This window comes from Chiloscyllium punctatum, chromosome 17 (genome assembly GCF_047496795.1).
Source record: "Chiloscyllium punctatum isolate Juve2018m chromosome 17, sChiPun1.3, whole genome shotgun sequence".
Lineage (NCBI taxonomy): Eukaryota > Metazoa > Chordata > Chondrichthyes > Orectolobiformes > Hemiscylliidae > Chiloscyllium > Chiloscyllium punctatum.
Window position 1 is genome coordinate 85,988,329 of NC_092755.1, and position 22,741 is coordinate 86,011,069.

Here is a 22,741-nt window from a genome sequence, read left to right on the forward strand (position 1 = left end):
CAATGTGGAGGTGCCAGTGTTGGACCTAGCTGGCAAAGGGGCAGTGCTCAAAAAGCTTGTGATTTCAAATAGACCTATTGGACTATAACCTGGTGTCTACAGGAACACGGTTACGATATAGCTCTGTGCACTGGGACCGTTGGTGAGTTTATGAAGCTGTCATTTGTAAAAGGCTGATTCAGTGTTAAATTTCCTTCTAGTGTTGCCCCTTCCGGGTGTAGGGAGTATCCAATCTATTCCAGATTCTGTCTTTCAGATACTAAGAGGAAACAAAGCTCTGTGAAGATCCCAGCAGAGCTGGCATTACTGAGCAGGGCTGTGTGTGACCTACACTGTTTCTTGCAGGCTTGTTAGAAAGTGTTGATTCCTGTCTTATATTGAATGTTCCTGCTCTCTCCACCCTTGGGCACACAGCCAGATGCTGAGGATGTGACGCCAGATGAAGGCGGTGTAGTCTCCGCCCTGTGTACGGTCTGGGGCTCCCACAGCCACGCTGCTCTTACACACACACACACACAGGGACAGAGGAAGGGGCTTTACCAGGGACACAGCCCAGTGCAGCGCCTGTAGGCAGCAGTGAGACAGTGAGAGATGTCAGCACACAGGCCGAGTCTCGGAGCCGCCGCCGCTGCTGCTGCAGCCCCGAAAGCCAAGCTCACTCACCCGGGTAAAGCTATCCTGGCAGGTAAGGGTACTGCCTCTGGAGACTGCACAACAAGGCAGGCTCACTCACTCGGCTTAGGGTTCCGTCAGAATTACACCTCTCTCTGTGTTTGTCTATCTATCTGCGGGTCCCTGTGTGTGTTTGTGGGGGTGGGGGTTTGTGTGATTGTGTGTCTGTCTGTCTCTGAGTGTGTCCCTATCTGTGTGTGTGTCTGTGTTTATACGTTTGTATGATTGTGTGTGTGCCTGTGTATGTCTGTGTGTGTGTAGGTTTGTGTGATTGTGTGCCTGTGTGTCTGTCTCTGAGTGTGTCCCTATCTGTGTGTGTGTTTATAAGTTTGTGTGATTGTGTGCCTGTGTCTGTTTCTGTGTGTATGGGTTTGTGTGATTGTGTGTGTGTGTGTGCCTGTGTATGGGGGGGAGGTGGGATTTGTGTGATTGTGCCTGTGGGTTTGTGTGTGTGCGTGCCTATGTTTGGGTGTGTCCTTGTCTCTGTGTACGTGTGTCCCCCTATTTTTGTCTATGTGTCCCTTACTGTTGGGGTGTGGGTGTGTGTGTGAATGGGGAATGAGACCTATCTGCAAATGGACTGAGACGTCACTGATCAGTCCTAGGTCTGTGTTCTGGAATAATAAATGTCAGGCTGTGGGAGACAGGTAAAAGTGCAGATTCAACTCTGTCTAATAATGATGTGTCTGTCTGAGCCAGATCATTGCAACGCAATTGGAAGCCACTTGAACACTTATTTTTAAAACATGGTTATTTTTTTGATATCAGGTATCGTGATATAAGAATTAAAGTATTGTACTTAAAATATTCTGATGCATTATCAATACCATTGACATCTCTAGTCAGGGTTTTGTGTTTCATTTTTGATTTTACTGTAAATGGTTCCCAGGAATTACTAAAAACTAGAATTTACATTTGTGTTTTCTCCTTGGCAGCTTGCTTTACGGTGATTATGTCTAGGGAGTTCCTTGTATCTCTATAACAAATGTTACCCCTCAATACAGAGGGCATTGGCTGGTTATTTGGATAAAATGGTGTGCGGCGTTAATGAGCAACAGGCAGGAGATTGGCACGAGGTGCGGGCATGGTGGGCTGAATGGCCTCCTTCAGCCCTGTAACAATTCTCTGATTCTATTTCCAGCCCACCCCCACCCCTCACCTTGCTCAGACTTTCTCCCATCTATTCCCACCTTCAGCAGGGATATATTCTCCGTGAGTTGGGTGTGAACTCCAAAGCCTTTAGCCAGTAAGTCTCCTGCTCCTTATCTATGTCATGTCCTCCGACCTTTAACTCCTTCAGCATTTCTGTGCTCCTCCACCAATTGTCTAAAATCTCGCCTGTTCAGTTTTCATTGCTCCACCCACAGAGCCCAGCTCTGGGATTTCTGTCCAGCTGGAATTTTAAAAATCCAGTGCTGCTGTTTAAGGAAGGGCAGAGCGGTCTAGGTATTTTTTAATCATCCTGTTCAGCAATGCTATGACATACCTCTTTGGCTTTGACAAAGGGTCAGTTAGACTCGAAGCGTCAGCTCTTTTCTCTCCTTACAGATGCTGCCAGCCTTGCTGAGATTTTCCAGCATTTTCTGTTTTTTGGATTCACGCTATGACATACCTCTGGGAATTGCACCCAGGTCTCCTGTCTCAGAGGTAGGGACACTACCGTGGTACCCAGGCCTTTGATCTGCTAATGGTGCTTTGTCTCACTCTCTGCCCTTTTGCTCACTCACACGTGGAAACAGTTTCTCCATATCCACATTTGAACCTAGCCTCTTGTGTTCCAGAGGAGAGAGTCCCATCTTGCCCCATTCCCTCGTAAATCATTGCAGCATTTTCTTTACTGTCCCTGTTAGTGTTTGACATCGAGAGCACGTGGTCCTCCATTGTGACCTAAACCTGGTTCTAGATAAATGCAGCTTGGTTCCCCTGCTTTTTCGAGAAAGAAACCCTTGATCCATAAACAGCAAGATCGTGGGGTATAGGAGGAGGCCGTTCAGCCCGTCAAGCCTAACTGTGTGCATGAGTTAGATGAATGATCGGGTCAGTCTATAGGCTGCTGCTAATTGGAGAATAATTTAACTAGTTTTGGAATTGTATCCTGTTAAAATTCTACCCTGTCCCCCTCACACCACAGTTGTTCTACCTCGATTGTGCTGATATACTTGATGCAAATCTCGGTTTCAGAATGAATTCATGTTTGTTTGTAATCTGGCTTCTATCATTAGATTGTAGATTTCCAATGACAGAGAGGGAGGGAGAGGGGACAGAGGGAGGGAGGGAGGGAGAGAGAGACAGACAGACAAGGAGAAAAAAAACTCCCAGTTGCATTTGTGAAGTGATGGCCTTTTGGTAACATCAGTGGACTGTTAATCCAAAGACTCCGCGAATATTCTGGGGACCTGGGTTCAAATCCCACTAAGGCAGATGGTGGAATTTGAATTCAATTTTTAAAAATCTGGAATTAAGAATCTAATGATGACCACAAAACCGTTGTCAATTGTTGGAAAAACCCCATCTGGTTCACTAATGTCCAAACTGCCATCCTTACCTGGTCTGGCCTACACATGACTCCAGACCCACAGCAATTAGGGATGGGCAATAAATGTTGGCCTGGCCCTCACCTTGTGAATGAATAATATCGAAGAAAGTTGCCGGATGTTCAACAGGATTTATGTATGTTCTGAGAGTGTTATTAAAATTCCTGTGCAATAAGATATAAATAGCAGGTGAGGCACAGGCAGGTAGGATAGACACTGTCCCTTTGTCCAATAATTTCATTTCACTGTTTTGCAATGCTCATTTGTTAATTAAAGAATCCAGACAAGAATGGAAACTGTAATTTTAACTTGTTGGTCCAAACCAGGAAAGACAACAACAACAATGTGGTGACTCAGTGGTTAGCACTGCTGCCTCACAGCGCCAGGGACCTGAGTTTGATTCCAGCCTCGGGCGACTCTCTGTGTGGGTTTCCTCTGGGTGCTCCAGTTTCCTCCCACAATCCAAAGATGTGCAGGTCCAGTGAATTGGCCATGCTGAATAGCCCATTATGTTAGGGGCTTTAGTCTGGGGTAAATATAGGGCAGGGGAATAGATTTGGCTGGGTTACTTTTCAGAGGGTGGGTGTGGACTCGTTGGGCCGAAGGGTCTGTTTCCATATTGTAGGGATTCTAATTCTAAAACAAAAACTTGCTTTTGTATTGCACCGAATGACTTGAGGCTGAAACAGGCTAAAGTTGATGCTGAGCCAAAGAAAGACCCATTGGATGAGGTGATCATGAACCAGGCTTAAAGCAGCATCTATGAAGAGCAGACAGAGCTAAGGCAGGTGACTCTGGAGACAGCCACCAAGGATTTGAGGCTCTGCTTTTTAAGTTGCGCTCTCGCTCCTATTACTCTCTCAGCCGAGCTCTACTCCCAGAGCTACATCCTCAACCATGTTTTTTTTGATCAACAAGTGAGCTCTGTAGCTCACCCAACTCCTTTCCTCCTCCTCTCTGGTCTCCCTTGAGCAGTGCCTGGCTTATGTTTCCCATCGTACACTCCGGCACAGGGAGGCTATTTGTATGCCAAGGCTGATAGACAAATATCTCCCCCTTCAGCTCGCTCGATGAACACTTGAGCCCCCATTGTGGGCTAACAGATATCTAACTGTTGACTGAGCTCTGACTCCATCTTGGAGTCAAACGGCTGCACAGCACGGAAACTGAACCTTTGGTCCAACTCGGCCATGCTGACCAGATATCCCAATCTCATCTAGTCCCATTTACCAGCATTTGGCCCATATCCCTCTAAACCCTTCCTATTTGTATACCCGTTTCTTCTTAACATTCAGTTGGCTGGAAAGTGAGACTTGTGTAGTTTAGGTGGGCCGAAGGACCTCTGCACTATATGATCCTGTGACTCACACCCTACAAGTGGATAGAAGCACAACTTGGGCTGAATGGCCTGTTTCTGTGCAGTTGACCTGATGTGAATTCTGTCACCCTCACTTCGTGGTCAACTTGCCAAAGGGGATGAATGAAACCAGGAACTGCAATTCCAAACAAAAGCAGGATTCTCATTACTCCATAGGCAAGTATTTCAGCATCCCTGAATATCAAGGCAGTGGTGGGTCTTGGCTCTTAAATTCAAAACCTTTCTACAGTTGTACAGCTGTCCCCTGTCACCTTGATAGACCAGGACCACGTGAACATCAGATCAAGCTGTGCAAAGTTTTTTTGCTCAAGTACTGCTCTTCTGATCCTGAGGCCTCAGTAAAATTTGAAAATGAAGGCCAGACTGAGCTAGCTATGTTAGCACTCCGATTTCTCTCTTGCGACTTGTACTGCTGTCTGAATACAACGGTGGAAACCTGTGTTTCAGCACTGTCTTGCAGACGTTCTGGCATTCCCAAAGTATTCCACAGCCAGTGAAGGACATTGCTGAGCACCGTCAGGATGGGGGCAGGGTGATGTCAGGGAAGGTAATGCTGAAACCTTTGGCTTTTAAAGAGCGACTCTTTAAGGAGCAGAGCAGAGCCTTCAAACCAAAACCAAACTCACCCCAACTCAGTGTCACTGAGCTGCAGGACGTGGATGGTGTGTGTGTGTGTGTGTGTGATCTCAGAGAGTGATTGTCCCTCCCACCCATTGTCAGTACCTTTACAGGGACATATGAGAGCATGGGGCTCACCCTGAACATCCACAAGACCGAGGCCCCCCACCAACCAGGCCCAGCATTGCAGAGCGAATCCCCGATCACCAAGGTCCACAGAGAGGCCTTGGACCTTCCAATCCCTCGGGAATGTCCTGCCGACCAAAGCAGATTTTGATGAAGAGATCCAGCACTGCCCCCAGTGTGCTAGCACAGCCTTCGGCCGTCTGCGGGAAAGGGTGTTTGCGAACAGCAACATCAGCTCCAACCCCAAGTCAATGGTATACAGAGCTGTGGTGGTTCCCAGAGTCCTGTATGGCTCTGACACACAGACTGTCTACAGGGACCTCAAGATGCTGGAGTAGTCCCACCAACGCTGCCTGTGTAAGATCCTGGGAATCCACTGAGAAGGCAGACATATCAACACTAGCGTCCTCAACTAGGACAACATCCCCAGCATCGAGGCACTGACCCTCCCCTTGATCGGCTGCGATGGACTAGGCATGTCGTTCGCAAGATTCTCCAAGCAGATGCTCTACTCCCAGCTCTGAAACGGCAGGCCAGCCCCACATGGAACAGAGGGATAGGCTTCAGGGATACCCTCAAGGCATCACTGGGGAAGTACGGCATTCCCACCGATACCTGGGAATCAGTGGCCCCCAGACGGTCCAAAGTGCAGGAAGAGCATCCGGAAAGGGATGGTGTACCGTGAGACTTGCTGTTGGGAAGAAGTGGAAGCCAGGAGAAAACAGCGAAAGGAGCCTTCCCTCTGGCTAATGCAAGGAAGGGGACAGAAAGTTTCCTGTTCCCCCACCCAGTGACCTCTACTTAAGGTGGGGTTCAGGGCTCCATCTTCAGTTCTCACATGAGAGTGAAGATGCTGATGGCAATGACATTGGAAGGAGAGCAATAGGATAAGGAAAGAATAGTTTCACTGCTGAACAATGCGTCATTTTATCGTGAACCATAGGAGGAGATAGCTCTTGCAGGAGCTATCAAGTCTGGCTTAATACTTCTTCGGTGTCGAGTGTTCCGATATATAAAAGAACTCCATTGTTCATTGATTGGAATGACTGGTTGGGTTTATGCTCCATGCCCCATCAGCATCTGTTGGTGTGCACTGGTCTGGAAAACCTGCACTGACCGTTTCCAAATGCTCTCAAAATCCCATCTACCCATCCTACGTTCACTGACCCCAATTGGTTCTCGGGCCTCTTAACATTTGTGGTTCTGAGGGGATGCTTGAGCCTAGGGGTTAGGGGGTTTCGTACTCACAGTCTTTGGATTGATATGGAGGTAAAACAGTGTTTCGGATATCCGGGGTAGTGGGAACATTGAATATAAAAACAAGGTGTGCCTAATAGACCTTTCCAAAGCGAAGCGTAGGTGGGGGCTAGAGGATTGAGTACAAATCTGGCCAGTATGGAGAATCTCCAAGTTTGGGGCGGGGCGGGGGGAGGAGGTGTGTGGTCTCCAGTACGATACCAAGAGACCTCCCTGTAAGTGTAAGGGGAGAGGATAAAGAGGCCAAGAGAGAGGGTGGGGGGAAGACGGTCAAAAGGTGCAGAAAATTCTGAAGTGTTTTTATGGAGTGAATGAGGAGCCATCTGTTTCCTCTGGTAAATAGCCCTGATTTTTATTTGCAAGGCTGGGGCAATCCAAGGCCGTTTCAAAAGGCAGTTGAACGTTAATCTGAATAGAACTAATGTACACCGTTTTGGGGGAAAAGCAAGGTAACAAAAGGCTTTCACATTTGTAATGGCCTAAATAGCCTCCTTCTGTGCTGTACAGTTCTGAATATTCAAATCCCTGCATGGCTGCTGTCTTGCTGAGCTCTGTTAATCTCCAAGATCTCGTACCTCCTCTGTTTCTGGCCTCTCAAGCGCCCCTTATAATTGTTGTAATTAAATTTTAAAGCATTTTACTTGTTCCACATTGGCAGCCATCCCTTCAGCTGGACGTTCAACTCTGAAACTTCCTCCTTAAACTTCCCCTTCTCTACCTCACCCTCTCTTCCTCCAGACAGATTTCTTTAAAGCTGACCTCGTTGACCAACAGTTTGGTTCCTGACCCAAGTACCCCTCCGTGTTGCGCTACAGCAGGTTCTGTTTACTGACAGTTCTAGGCAATGCTTGGGATATCTTACCAGGTCAAAACGTACAAATGAAATCGGGCATTGACCTGGAAAATCCTCCAAGAGGAATGGGTGTCAGTTTTAGCAAAAAATGGGAGGGCTAGTGACCCTCCTTTAACTCCGTTTAACTCAGTGCCAGCAGGATAGGTGATCTAGGAGATGGTATCGTCACTGGGCTAGTCTTAACATTCGCCTGTCCCTGTGTTTTTGTTTTTGCCACTATTTACCTATTATTTACTATCTATGCTACTTAACTCTGTGATCTGCCTGTATTGCTCGCAAGACAAAGCTTTTCACTGTGTTTTGGTACACGTGACAATCAATTCAACTTAATTCAATTCAGAGGCTCAGGCGACATAGCTTCAAATCCCACCACACGGGATTAAATTTCCCCCAACATGAAGTGCCTTTTTTTTCCATGCTGTAACACTCTATGGCAGATAGATTGGCTTTTTACTCAATGACAATGGTACTAATGGGAGCCATGTAACCATTGTCAATTGTCATAAAACCCATCTGATATGGTAATGTCCTTTAGGGAAGGAAATCTGCTGTCCTTACCTGGTCTGGCCTACACGTAACTCCAGACCCATAACATTGTGATTTATTTTTAACCCCCTCTCTGGGCAACTAGGGATGGGCAATAGATGCTCTCCTAGCCAGTGATGCCCCCATCCTGTGAATGAATTTTTAAAAATTCACTCATGAGACGTGGGCATCGCTGGTTTGCCAGCATTTTTTGCCTGTCCCTAGTTGCCCCTTGAGAAGGTGGGGGTGAGCTGCCTTCTTGACCCGCTGCAGTCCATGTGCTGTAGTTTGATGCCCTTAGAGAGGGAATTCCAGGATTTTGACCCAGTGATCATGAAGGAACAGCGATATATTTCCAAGTCAGGGTGGTGATTGACTCAGAGGGGAACTTGGATTGGGCTGATGTTCCCAAGTATCTGCTGCCTTTGTCCTTCAAGATGGAAGTAATTGTGGGTTTGGAAGGTGCTGCCTGAAGATATTTGGCAAATTTCTGCAGTGCGTCCTGTCGATGGTACACACTGCTGCTGCTGAGCATCGATGCTGGAGGGAGTGGATGCGTGTGGACGTGGTGCCAAGGCTGCTTGACATTAGAGCTGCACCCATCCAGGCAAGTGGGGAGCATTCCCTAACATTCTGCGCTTGTGCATTGGAGATAATTGCTTTGGGGGAGTTAGGAGTTGAGTTACTTGCTGCAGTATTCCTAGCTTGTGACCTGCTCTTATTGCCATTGTATTTATATGGAGAATCCAGTTGACTTCCTAGTCAATATTAACCTCCAGGATATCTGTGCATGTCTGAGACAGTGCAAATCAGGAGGAAAGAGCAGGTTATATACTATAGCAATGTTGGAGATGAAAGATATTTTTCACCCTCCAATATAGTCCTGTATGTTTGGAAATGCACTGAGTAACAGCAGTCAACAAGTTAATGATGAAACCAGAAAAGCAGGTTGGACTGAAATCATTAACCTATTTCTTCAGCATATTCCTTCACTGCCAAGAAACAGGAAATGGTTGTTTTCTCACAGTCTTTTGGCCAACTCAGGTTAGGCATGTGTTCAGAGTCCACACCTTTGAAATTTTATTTCCTTATCCTGTCTTCATATGTGGGCATCATTGCCAAAGTCACCATTGGTTCCCCATTCCTTGAACTGAGTGTTTTGCTGGGGCATTTCAGAGGGTCGGGAGTCACACATAGGCCGGGCTGGATACGGAGGGCAGATTTCCTTCCCAGAAGGATATTAGCAAGCCACATGGGATTTTTTTTTCACGATAATCAATGGTCAATTCTCCATCCTGGGGATTACCATTGACCAGAGACTGAACTGAACTAGCCAATTAAACAATGGCTACAAGAGCAGGTAACTGGGGAGGAATCTTGCAGCAAGTAACTCACCTCTTGACTCCCCAAAGCCTGTCCTCTACTTACAAGAGTTTACAGAGTTTCTGTAGCATTGAACAGGAAGGACAGCACAAGGAACTGACCTCACTTTGTGATGCAGCAGTTCATCAGAAGTGACTGCTTGCTGCTCATTGGTTTTGATTTGTGACAAAGGCTGGCTGAGTGGCACGGTCTGAGAAGAACATCTTGCTGCAGCAACTCCTTCACAGGTAGGAGACCGCAGGAGGGATGTAGGATGTGGGGAAGAGGAACAGCTGGAGGGTGGCTGTGTTCAGAGGAGCCTGGACTCACTTCCAGGGCGTGTTCTGGGCTCACCTCAGGGAGCAACCTCCAACTATTTGACCATGGAAGCCATCGCGACTGCTGACTTCCTTTCAGAAGAGGAATCCTAAAGTAAACCCAGGTTGGCAACAATAGGAAAGACTGATCTGACTTTCACCTTCACTAGTAACTTTTATCTAAACATACTTTAAACATTTGCATTCATAGTTCAGCTCATTGTTTTTTTATTGAAGTAGCTCTCCACCATGGAAGTGTAATGGGCGAGCCTTTGGGCTGGTGATGTTGTTTGCAGGCTCTGCTATTGGTTATTTTTCAGTCACGAGACACGTGACAATTAAAAAGGGGTTGATGTGCAACTTGTACCGACTCGGAGTCCCTGGATCGTCCAGAGGGTGCGCCCAGTGTATGGTCATGACACCCAGAACTTTCCCTGATCCAAGTAGCCTCACAAAGACTCTGCTACAGGAGCTAGAAATCTGAAAGACAAACTGGGGCAAAGTAATGCTGGAGACACTCAGCAGCTCAGGCAGCGTCTGTGGAACGTGAGAAACAGCCTTTAATGATTCACAACCAAAATGTTAATCCTGTTTCTCTCTCCACAGATGCTGCCAGACCTGCTGAGTCTTTCCAGCCGTTTTCAGTGTAATTAAAGACATTAGGGACATTTAAGCGACTGCTAGATAAGCACATGGTCGGCAGTAAATTGAGGGGTGTGTAGGTTAGGTTGGATCATCGATTATGATAAATGTTCAGCACAACATCGTGGGCCGAAGGGCCTGTACCGTTCAACCTTCTATATTGTCAATCCTGTTTCAGGTTTTGAACTGCAATGGTTCAAGTGGCATTTAGGCCTGAGTTGTAAGGTAGTGTTGAATGAGGGGGTGGGGGAGAGGTGGTTAGTACAAAGCTGAGGGTAGATGGGGAGAAAGCTCCCACGTTAGCAGAGAGGGTCAATAACCAGGGGCCTTTTGAAGGGAGGAGGAGGTTTGGAGAGGATTTTAGGACAACAAAGTTTACCAAGAGGGTGGTGGGTATCTGCAACTTGCTGCCCAAAGGTGTGGTAGAGACAGGAATCTTCAAGTCATTTAAGAACTATTTGGAAGAGCACTGGAAACGATGCTGGGGAATAAGGTTAGAATAGTTGGATGACGTCCTGTGTTTAAAAATCACACAAACAACAGATTATAGTCCAACAGGTTTATTTGGAGGCACTAGCTTTTGAAGCGCTGCTCCTTCATCAGGTGGTTATGGTAAGTGCCTCCAAATAAACCAATTCGAGAGTGTGGTGCTGGAAAAGCACAGTAGGTCAGGCAGCATCCGAGGGGCAGGGGAGTTGACATTTTGAGCATAAGCCCTTCACTAGGAATATGATGACAGGCTGATGAAGGGCTTATGCCCAAAACGTAGATTCTCCTGCCCCTCGGATGCTGCCTGACCTGCTGTGCTTTTCCAGCACCACACTCTCAACTCTGATCTCCAGCGTCTGCAGCCCTCACTTTCTCCGAATAAACCTGTTGAACTCTAACCTGGTGTTGTGAGATTTGTAGGGATGTTCTGTGTGGACATGACCAGCTGTGCTGTTTGAAACTCTGTCAGATGATTGTAAACAAAAACGCTATAGAGACAGATTTCTGTCTCCTTGACTGTTCACGAAGATGTGAGCAGGCAATGACTTGAGTGATAGTGCCAGTAATTCGATGTTGACTGGTTTTCTGTACACTCACCATGATTACATTAGCAAGCTTTCAGACATTGAGAGATTTTTGCATTGCCGCTCAGTTCAGATAATGGATTCGATGCTGTCAGGGATGTTTCCATTAGTAGATGCAAGGTGACCTGAGGCAGCCGTGAGTCTGGAGTTTCTCTCTGAAGCCGTACACAAAGTTCTGAAGCAGGTCAGCCATAGCTAACTTTTTATTTCTTCCGGTTCAGTTGAGCGATGTCGTGTTGGAAACTGAAATTACACAGATCAAGAATACAAGAAGATAATCTTCTGTCATCGCATGGTGTTCTTAGTAACACTTTCTGTGGTCTAGCTTATTATGTTGTGTCAGGGAGAAAGTTGTACTGACGCACCTGCCTCTTCAGTAATGGACAAACTGGAGGCCAGGAGCCGACGCTGGCTGTCCCACCTTCGTTTCAGACACGCAGGACTCAGCAATGACTGAGGGAGGCAATGGCCTAGTGGTGTTATCACTGGACTATTAATCCTGGCACCCAGGTAATGTTCTGGGTTCGAATCCTGTCAGGATACCGATGGTGGAATTTGAATTCAATTTTGTCTGTCTGGAATTAAAGAGACAAATGATGACCATTAAACCATTGTCAGAAAACCTCATCTGGTTCATGAGTGTCCTTGAGGGAAGGAAATCTGCCATCCTTTACCAGGACCAGCCTACATGTGACTCCTGACCCACAGCTGTTGCCTCTCAACTGCCTTCTGGGGCATTTGGAGATGGGCAATAAATGCTGGCTTAGCCAGTGCTGCCCACATTATTGATGGAGAGTGAGGCAGGTAATTCGAGGCTTTTGAGCAGAGATTGCTTAACTGAAAAGGAAAGATGTGCAGGGTTAATGTTTGCCTCTGAATCGCTCATCCGGAGAGCTGGTGAAGACATTATGGGCTGAATGGTCACCTCTTGTGTTAGCCCCTGTACCTGTGCTTGTGAACTTTAAATCTATTTGTGCTTTTGCTCATAAGGTGCCAAGACAAAAAGGAACATATGCCATTGAGGGCTTTACTGATTTCTGAATGAGTTCATACGAAGCAAATGGCTGTTGCTTGAAGAACCAGCAATGATTAGTGGGCGGCATGGTGGCACAGTGGTTAGCACTGCTGCCTCACAGCGCCAGAGACCCGGGTTCAACTCCCGCCTCAGGCGACTGACTGTGTGGAGTTTGCACGTTCTCCCCGTGTCTGCGTGGGTTTCCTCCGGGTGCTCCGGTTTCCTCCCACAGTCACAAAGATGTGCAGGTCAGGTGAATTGGCCATGCTAAATTGTCCGTAGTGTTAGGTAAGGGGTAGATGTAGGGGTATGGGTGGGTTGCGCTTCGGCGGGGCGGTGTGGACTTGTTGGGCCGAAGGGCCTGTTTCCACACTGTAAATAATCTAATCTAATTACCCATCCCTAAATTCCTTTGAAGTGTTGCAGTCCATGCTTTCAGAAACAACTTCCACCACAACAGACTATAGTGGTATAAGAAGGCAGGGCATCTCAGGACTGGGAATAAATGCTTACACAGACAGCGACGCCCACAACAATAAATAAAGGTCCAAGTGCATTGTAATAGATAATAGCACAAATATCAAAGGGTTGCCCTGTCTTTGCCTTGATCTTTTTAATCACCCAATATTTAAATATTCCTTCCCCACACTTTTAACCTCTCCCCTCCTAAGATTTCGTTATCTGAAGGAGATTAGTGAGCGAGTTGCATTTTTAAGAGAAATCAGTGCATTCCTGATCGCTATTGCTGACTCAAGCAATGTCTTAACCTGGAATTTAAATTCAGTTAATGATTAGCGTGTGAGTTTTTGGATTACTAGGCCACTAACTCAATCCCTTTTAACTCCGTAGCCCATACAGTTTCCTCTGTATCTAATGGGTTTCTATTAAAATTAATTCAAGTGACTGAAAATATGAGGCTCCAGCACAGTTACCCTTTTAAATCCAACTCTGAAAGGTCCTGTGATTGGCCAGTTAGTGCAGGCAAATGGAGAAGGTGCCCCCTATCAGGAGAATTCTGGGACACTACTTCTGTTAAATGTGACTCGAATGTGAATTGATGTTTTGTAGTTATGAGGAAAAGGTTCCTTGGAGTTGGTGTCAGTTAGACAATTGAGCGTCGAACTTTGACCTTCAGTTTCTGAGAGTGTTGCATTTGTAGCTGCATTAATATTCCCTCCCGACTTCTCCATTGGTAATCTCTCCACAGCAGATTAGTAAAAGCAAAGAAGGCAGCTCCTTCCCTCACAGCAGGGTGTACGGGAATTACTGAGTGACTGCAAAAAAAGGGCATTCACACAGACTCCTGTTTTATCAAAGTCGCTTTTATTATGTAGAAGGATTGCCAAACATGCACAACAGATTAGCCTTTCCACTGAGTGGTAGCAATAAGACACTTGTAGAAAGATTCTCCAGCCATCTCACGTTTAATTAACTTGTTCTAACCTTTACTCCTGATCCTTTCCCCTATTTTCAGTCTTTTTTTTCCCTCACTGTTTGTTGCTCGGCCATCATTGCCTGGAGGTGAATTGTATGTGGTGCTGGAAAAGCACAGCAGGTCAGGCAGCATCAGAGGAGCAGGGGAATCGATGTTTCGGGCATAAGCCCTTCATCAGGAATGAAGCTTGTGGCCGGGGGGTGCTGAGAAATAAACGGGAGGAGGGGGCAGGGCTGGGTGAGGCAAAGGTACAGCATCACACTCTCAACTCTGACCTCCAGCATCTGCAGCCTTCACTTTCTCCTCAGGCAGTGAATTGACTCATGTCACAAGTGTGGACGGGAGTCACACTTGCTCTGGACCAGGTAATCAGGAATAAAAACAGATTTATGTACCACCCAATAGCATTTGCAGCACAGAAACAGGCCGTTCGCTCCATCTGGTTCATGCCGGTGTCTGATGACAGCATCTTTCGCAAGCTTAAGACTCAATCGAAGCACTTCACAGCACTTTTGAGATGTAGCGGTGTCAGGAAATGTGGCACACAGCAAGATCCCATAATAAAGTCAAGACGAGATGGCTGGTTTTAATTATTTCTTTTAGAGATGTGGTCGTGGGATGAAAAATGGGGAGGAAATACTGTTTGTCACGGGATCTTTAACACCTGCCTGAGTGGGCAGAAGGGAACTCGGTGTAACCTCTCACCTGTATCTGCCCCACACTCGCTCAGCTTGTCTATATCGCCCTGCATCCCCCTCAAGACTCCCCCCTCCCTGCCAGCTTTCTGTTGTAGGTGAGAGAGAGAGTGAATCAATCCGACTTGTAGTGGTGTTATAAAGTCATGAACTACCAGAGGCAACTGTGTTTACAGTCTGGTTGGGGAGGGCATTAACTTGGAGAAAGCCACTTGTTGTTCAAGGTGGGAATTAGAATTACACAATTACAGGGGGTCTGGAGCACAGAATCAGACCAGTGCCCACACCGCCAGTCCAGTAAATCACTTATACTCCATAAGAGCCCCCTCCCACCCTCACTTCCCCTCATCCTATTTGCTTTCAATTCCTTTCTCGCCCTTCTGCATCTACATTTCTTCTTAAACATGTCTGTACCATTTGCCAGAGTGGCTCCATATGGTCCCATTGTACACCCACCCTCCCCATTGTCTGGGAGCTCTCTTCCCAGTGACCGATGGTGCAAGGATTTAAGGTTTTGGTAGGGGGTGGGGAGAAGAATGTGCAGAAAGTTTGTTCCTGGTGAGAGGTCATGCCCTCGACCTCATGATCTGGGAAGGAGGGATAGAAATTTCAAAATTTCAGTGATTTCAAACGGACCTTGGATGTGTAATGGAGGGAGATGACCTTACAGGGCAATGGGGGGTATTAGCGAGAGCGCATTGGGACTGACAACATTGCTGTCCAGAGAGTCGAGCATCAACTTGATGGGCCGAATGGCCTCCCCTTATTTATTCTGTTCTACTCTGGCTTTCCCTCGGCCCTCTTCATCGAAATCTAACCACCGTACTGTCTAATCCTTTTTGTTTTATGTGTTTATCTGACTTCCTCCTGTGGTGTTTGCATAAACCACTGCCTGGTCTCCTGATTCCCGATTGGATTAATGAGCGCCCGTCTTATTGTTCTGACGAACCGGGCAGTATCTCAAGTCCGTCTTTTTAAAACAAGCAAGCGGCCAATCTTAAAGAGGTGGCAGCCTCACTTCGGGGAGGTGATGGCCTCTGATATTATCGCTGGGCTGTTAATCCAGAGACCCCAGCTCACACCCGGGTTCGAATCCCACCACAGCAAATGGTGAAATTTGAATTCAGTAAATATCCAGAATTAAGAATCGAGTGATGACCATGAATCGATTGTTGTCTGGTTCACTAATGCCTTTTAGGGAAGGAAACTGCCATCCTTACCTGGTCTGGCCGACATGTGACTCCAGAAAGTCAGGCAGCATCTGAGGATCAGGCGAGTCGATGTTTTGGGCATAAGCCCTTCATCCAGATTCCTGATGTCCGAAACATTGACTCTCCTGCTCCTCGGATGCTGCCTGACCTGCTGAGCTTTTCCAGAGCCACACTTTTCAACTCTGACTCTCCAGCATCTGCAGTCCTCGCCTTCCTCCACATGTGACTCCAGACCCACAGCAATGCTGCCCTCTGGGTAGTTAGGGATGAACAATAAATACTGCCTGGCCAGCGGCACCCTTATCCCGTGAATGAATAAAGAAAAGCAATCCACTCAGCCGAACCTTCATTCAGTTTGCAACTTTGCAAATATAAACGTAATACCTTGTAATGGGATGAGCTAATTTATTCAGCTGTCAGCCAGATGCACTGTATATGTCGCTATAAGCCAGCTTTGCTTGTCTACCTGTCAGCCATCTCTGCAGTTACAAACTGCCTCCCTGTTTCTGTCTCCAATGAACTGAAACCCCTTTTGTAATCCTTTAGCTGTCAGAGACAAACAGCAAATGACTGAGATGAACTAAGTATTTTCTTTCTTAGTGCTCCACAATTTTCTCCTGCGAGAGCCGAACAGACAGCAAAACGTTCCAGGAAAGCTGATTGCCTTCAGTGAGCTGACAATAACATGATCCATGTTCAAATTAAGTTGCTTCTTAGTATTAACATTATGACACTCTATAGCCCTTCCAACCCACACTCACACACACAGACACACGCACACATACAGACACACTCTCACTCACACACACATAGACACATTGACAGACAAACAGACACACACACACAGACACACTCACACACACAGGCACAGACACAGACACAGATACACACATACAGACACATTGACAGACAAGCACACACACACATACAGACACAGGCACGCACACAACACACACAGACACAACACACAGGCACACTCACACGTACACACATACACAGACACACACTCGCACGTGCACACACACACACACGCGCACACACACACACACACACACACACACACACACACGCACACACACCTGTCGAGTTAATTGAACTCCTCAAAAATATTTTTATTCTGATGAGGGTATTAAGTTTTTCAGGATACAATAGCAGTGTCAGCAATCAGAGAAGGCTTCATATTATTGGAGGAAGAGCGAAAGGCAAATGGAGGTGAATATTTAACACAGAGTTGTTTCAGCCTGGAACGTGCTGTCTAAAAGAGCAGGAGTAGTGGGTTGGACGGACAGCTTCCGAGGGGAATTTAGAGGAACACCCCAAGGCTTAGAGATCATGGGAAAGGCAAGGCAAAGGGATGACTCACTTGGCTCCTTTAAAATGCCAGCAGGGACACAATGGGCCAAATGGCCTCCTGTCCTGTATCATTCTGTGGTTGTAAGGCAGGGAGGGTCAAGATACGGAGCAGCTGAGCGTGCTCAGAAGGTGCTGAATGTGTTTGTTGTTTAATTGTAGAGTGGAGGTTGGACAGTGAAAACTTTGAGATAGCAGGGAATTGATGGACTGATCGGCCTCCTTTTCTGTTGTACTGACGCTGTGTCCTGTCACTTTATGGAAACTGGAAATCGAGTTGAATGCTGAGATTCTAGATGATGAGAGTTGATTGCTGGATCCCTCCCTTGGACTTCTCTGGACGTTGAAAGCCAATTGATAATCTTTTTAAGTAGCATTGTTGGCTGGGTACATATATATTGCTGTCCCTAGTTGCCCCATTGAGAAGGTGGGGGTGAGCTGGCTTATTGAACCCTTGCAGTCCATGTGCTATGAGTTGACCCACAATGCCCTGAGGGAAGGAATTCCAGGATTTTGACCTAGTGACAGTGAAGGAACAGCGATATATTTCCAAGTCAGGATGGGGTGTGGCTTGGAAGGTGTTGTCTAAGGATCTTTGATAGACAGGCAGGAGACTGGAAGGACACAGCAAGCTAGGCAGCATCAGGAGATGGGGAAGTTGACGTTTCAGGTGTAACCCTTCTTCAGGACTCCCCATCACCTGATGCTGCCTGGCCTTGCTGTGTTCTTACAGCCTCCTGCTTGTCTACTGTGGATTCCAGCAATGCAGATTTTTTTGTCTGAAGATGTTTGGCAAATTTCTGGCAGTGCATGTAGATCATACACACAGCGCCCGTTTTTAACTCCCTGCTCTCCCCTGCTGCGGCTCGCGGGATTGGCACTCTTGTCTCTGAATCCAACAGCTTCTGGGTTCAAGTCCCATTCCCAGGTGATGAAGGTGAAAGCAGACCCTCTGTAGTTATGAGAGCGTACCGCACTATCGGAGAGATCAAACTATGGACGAGATGTCAAACAGAGGCTCCATCATTCGTGGAAGATCCGTTGGAATCCATATTGAAGAGCAGGAGAGTCGTCATAAAATTGCCGAATAAAACCCATCAGATTTCCTCATCGTTCCTCTTTGTGGGATCTTGCTGTGTATACTGTATTTCTCGTGTTGCTGCTGTATGCCATGGGCTGTAAAGCAATGTCCTATAGTTGAGAATGGCGCTATGTAAAGGCAGGTTCGTTTCCAGTCCACAAGCCTCTTTCCTGATGAAGGACTTTTGCTGGAAACGTCGATTCTCCTGCTCCTCGGATGCTGCCTGACCTGCTGTGCTTTTCCAGCATTACTCTGATCTAGACTCATGTCCAGCATTCCAGTTTCCTCCCCTTGTTAAGGGGCGCTTTCTAGATTCTGGCCTAGGGGGGGAGGGGCTATGGTGAAGGGAGGGCCGGCATATTTTTCTTTTCTTCCTTTCCCTCGTCCCAAATTGTAAGCACTTGCTTGGGGGTGAGCTGCTCAACTGCAAGAGGCGTTGCAGTGCCCATGTTTCTCCCCCCATCCCACCACCCAACCCCCAGTTCATCCAGACTCCTGGCCTTTTAAAAGGCCTAAAACCACCATGTCCCTATGGTCTGGTAAATGAGATGATCTGTCAGTCCCACCAAGTGTTAATGCAGGAGAGCTATTAATTCTGATGCGTCCGTCAGAGCCACTCAGTTTTATTTATTGCCAGCTGTGAATCTTTCAGCAGGAAAACGTGACCTTCACTCAAGGGCGGACGTATATTCTTCACCACATCCAGGGATCCGAGCTCCCAATTCATGACGAGCACGCTGACAGGCTTCCCCAGGGCATTGCTCAAGAGGCAAGTGTTGACTCAGCAAACCATTGCTCAATGGTGGAAGAGGTTCCCTGGGTTTGTTCACAGACACACAGTGATATTCACTTTGTTTGAAGCCTTGGCTTTTGGACGTTGGAATGTCAGAAACAGGAGCAGGAGGCCATTCAGCCCATCCAGCCTGCTACGTCATTCGGTGGGATCTATCAATGTGCGGAAACCTTTCCATTTCTATCCTGAATACACTCTGTGAGTGAGGTTCCACGGCGCTCTGAGGCAGAGAATTCCAAAGTTTAATGCAAGGAGTATACATTGCTTCTCTACTCCTCCTGTTCCCAAAGTTAATCCCAGCGGGTAGATGGAAGGTGCAGTAATCACATTAGCCACCATCGTATCGAGTGGGCATGCAGACTTGAGGGATTGCCTCCTCCTAATTGGCATGTTCCTTCAAGGGTTGGTCAGCTCAGTTGGCTGGACACCTATTTTGTGAAGCAGACTGACTCTGACAGAGTGGGGTCCAGCTGAGCTCCAGCTTCTCCCCCTGTGTAGTGACCCTTGGGTTAAACTCCCCATCAGTCAATCTCTGTCTAATAAGAGAATCCTTTGGGACCATGATAACTTTCACTGATATGTACCAAGAGCACCCGCTGGGCAGTCATTCGTCAATGGGCAGATTGGCCTTCGTTTAACATCTCATCCAAACACCAGTACCTCCAACAGTGTGGCACTCCCGGTATACTGCACTGGAACGTGATGTTTGGGCTCTTGAGTGGGGTTTGACCCAGAACCCTCAAGGTGAGAAGACCACAGACTGAACCACAGTCCTGACCCTAGGTTCCTCCCGCTCCAACGTTCCGACGACAGGGATGCTGGAATAATGGCCTGAAGATTCAGGCTGCAACAGTGGTTTATTGTGCATACTGTGTAAGGTGTGTATATATCGCTACAGGTATACATGCTATAGGTGTGTACGTATTGCTGTAGATTAGGCTGTGTCCATTAATCTGAAGCAATGCACTATGAGGTCTAGTTTAGTGAAAGAAATCTGCCATCTTTACCTGCTCTGGCCTAAATGTGACTCCAGACCCACAGCAATGTGGTTGACTCTTAACTCCCCTCTGGGCAATTAGGGACGGGCAATAGCTGCTGGTCTAGCCAGTGGCACCTTCATTCCATGAAAAAATAAAGTTTGTGTGTCTGTGTGTCTGTGTCTGTGTGTGTGGCTGAGTGAGAGAGTGAGAGAGAGAGAGAGATGGTGAGTGGTGGTTAATACTCCCAAAAAATATATTCTGAAGGACCTAGATCTGGGTGAAAGGGTTAGATTTCGATCAATGGTCAGTTGCTATTGAAGTGAATTGAATTTATTGTCACATGTACTGAGGCACAGTGAAAAGCTTTGTCTTGCGAACAATACAGACAGATCACTGAGTTAAGTAGCAAAGATAGTAAATAATAGGTAAATAGCGGCAAAAACAAAAACACAGGGACAGGCGAATGTTAGGAGTTTGAGAGTCCATTCAGTATTCTAACAACAGTCGGGTAGAACTTGTTTCAAAAACCAGCTGGTCTGTGTGTTTAGGCTTCTGTACCTTCTCCTTGATGGTAGAGATTGTAGAAAAGCACTGCCAGGGTGGGACAGATCTTTGAGAATGCTGGCGGCCTTTCCTTGATAGCAGGCCTGGTAGGTGGATTCTGTAGATGGGAGGTTGGCCTTTGTGATTGTCCGGGCTGAGTTCACCACTCTCTGTAACCGTCTCCGATCTTGAATGGTACAGTTGCCTTACCAGGTAGTGATGTATCCAGGGCTGAAAATGTGTTGCTGAAAAAGCGCAGCAGGTCAGGCAGCATCCAAGGAATAGGAGAATCGACGTTTCGGGCATAAGCCCTTCTTCAGGAATCATGGTTTATGCCCAAAACGTTGATTCTCCTGCTCCTTGGATGCTGCCTGACCTGCTGCACTTTTCCAGCAACACATTTTCAGCTCTGATCTCCAACATCTGCAGTCCTCACTTTCTCCTCAGTGATGTATCCAGACAGAATGCTCTCAATGGCGCACCTATAAAAGTTGGCGAGGGTATTCGCTGTCATGCCCAATTCCCTCAGCTACCTGAGGAAGAGGAGACGTTGTTGGGCCTTGCTTGTTGCTGTGTTTGCATTTCAGTTCTATTGCACAAAATATCCAGCCCATGATAACCCTTGGTGGTGTAAAACACTGTGGTGTAGATTACTGATCCTACCCTGGGTCTGTCACTCCTGGCTGACTTGATAATATTTGCTGACTGGTCACTTTTACCCCAGACTGTCTGGAACATTCTCTATGGATATAACATGTAGTATAAGGAGAGAATCCTGGAGATGTTAGTGTTAAACTGTGGTTTCCATTATCGTGATACCTTGTTCTGGTGAATGCGCAGTGTCTAAGTGCATGCTTATCCAGGAGAAAAATTCATTAGAGTGATAGAAACAGTCCGACTCGTCCATGCTGACCAGATATCTGATACGAATCTAGTCCCATGTGCCAGCGTTTAGCCCATATCCCTCCAAACCCTTCCTATTGATATATCCATCCAGATGCCTTTCAAATGTTGGAATTGTACCATTAGGTTCAGTTTCTTTACACAGTGGATCGTTGGAGAATGGGAAGGAATAATTAAAGCAGAGACCCCCATATAATCTTACTAAGAGCAAGTTAGGGGCAGCATGGTGGCTCAGTGATTAACACTGCTACCTCATAGCACCAGGGACTTGGGCTCGATCCCACCCTTGGACGACTGTCTGTGTAGAGTTTGTACATCCTCCCCACGTCCACGTGGGTTTCCTCTGGGTACTCCAGTTTCCCCCCACAGTCCAGGTTGGATGGATTGGCCTTGGGAAATTACCCGTTTTGTCCAGGGTTGTGCAGGCTAAGTGGGTTAGCCATGGGAAATGCAGGATTACAAGGAGATGGGGCTGGGTGGGATGTTCTTCAGAGAGTTGGTGTGGACTCAAAGGGCCGAATGGCCTGCTCCCACACTATGGGGATTCTATGATTCTGTGAAGTTGTTGAGGTATTTGGCACAGAGCAGGATATACAGGGAGAGGGAACAGTAGGATTGCTCTCAAAAGGAGCTGGGGTGACACATTGGGCCAATGTATGTGGGCTGAAAGGGTTAACTCTGGGTGCTATAAGCACCACCCACTATCTTAAGAACAACTTCAAAAAAGACCAGGAAGTGGTTTTCCTGTAACAGATCCTATCAATCTTTTCATTACAGAGGCAGCAAATGGTGAAGTACAGACTTAAGTTTATCTCAAACACACAGCTATCTATTGGTTTTCAACTTTGCTCATTCGTTAATCCCGTGTTCCCCTCTCCCTGAGGTTCCTTGACACTTTGAATAAAAAATAATTTTTCAAAGATTGCTGACATCACGCGATGTGGTAATACTGATATTCTCAATTGTCTTACCTGGGGAAAGTTGCTGTCTAACCTCTGGGCTGACCTTGATAGACCCTTACTCATGATGATGTTGTCAAACCACCCAACTGGCAGGGGGCCCAGGTAGACCACCCTCACCACTGAGTGCGTGGACATGTCGTGTCGTATGTAACTGTGTTCGGCTGCACCCTCTACACCTGAGAACTGGAGGGCTGGCCTGTAGCTTACACAGTAACCCAGACATTGCCCAAATAAAGTTAGTATCCTGCACAGTCATTCTGAAACCATCCCTCACCTCCCTCAATAAACAATAGCTGATTGTTGTTTGGGAAAATTGGCCTACAGCTGTTTCTCAATCCTCTCTCTGCCTTTCCATAGACTGATCTGGTATTTTGGCGTCATTTTCTTCTCTGTCCTCCCAATGACCCTTGAATCCC

General features: G+C 46.9%; 1 protein-coding gene across 1 annotated transcript in view; it reads left to right on the forward strand.

Moving 5' to 3' along the window:
• Nucleotides 1-276: 276 nt before the first annotated feature.
• LOC140488078 (tricarboxylate transport protein B, mitochondrial) overlaps nt 277-22,741 on the forward strand; it is a 79,386-nt gene continuing 56,921 nt past the window's right edge. The window contains exon 1 of the mRNA XM_072587794.1: nt 277-685. Within this exon, the coding sequence (XP_072443895.1) occupies nt 592-685 (94 nt within the window). The 5' untranslated portion in view covers nt 277-591. The remainder of the gene's footprint in view (nt 686-22,741) is intronic.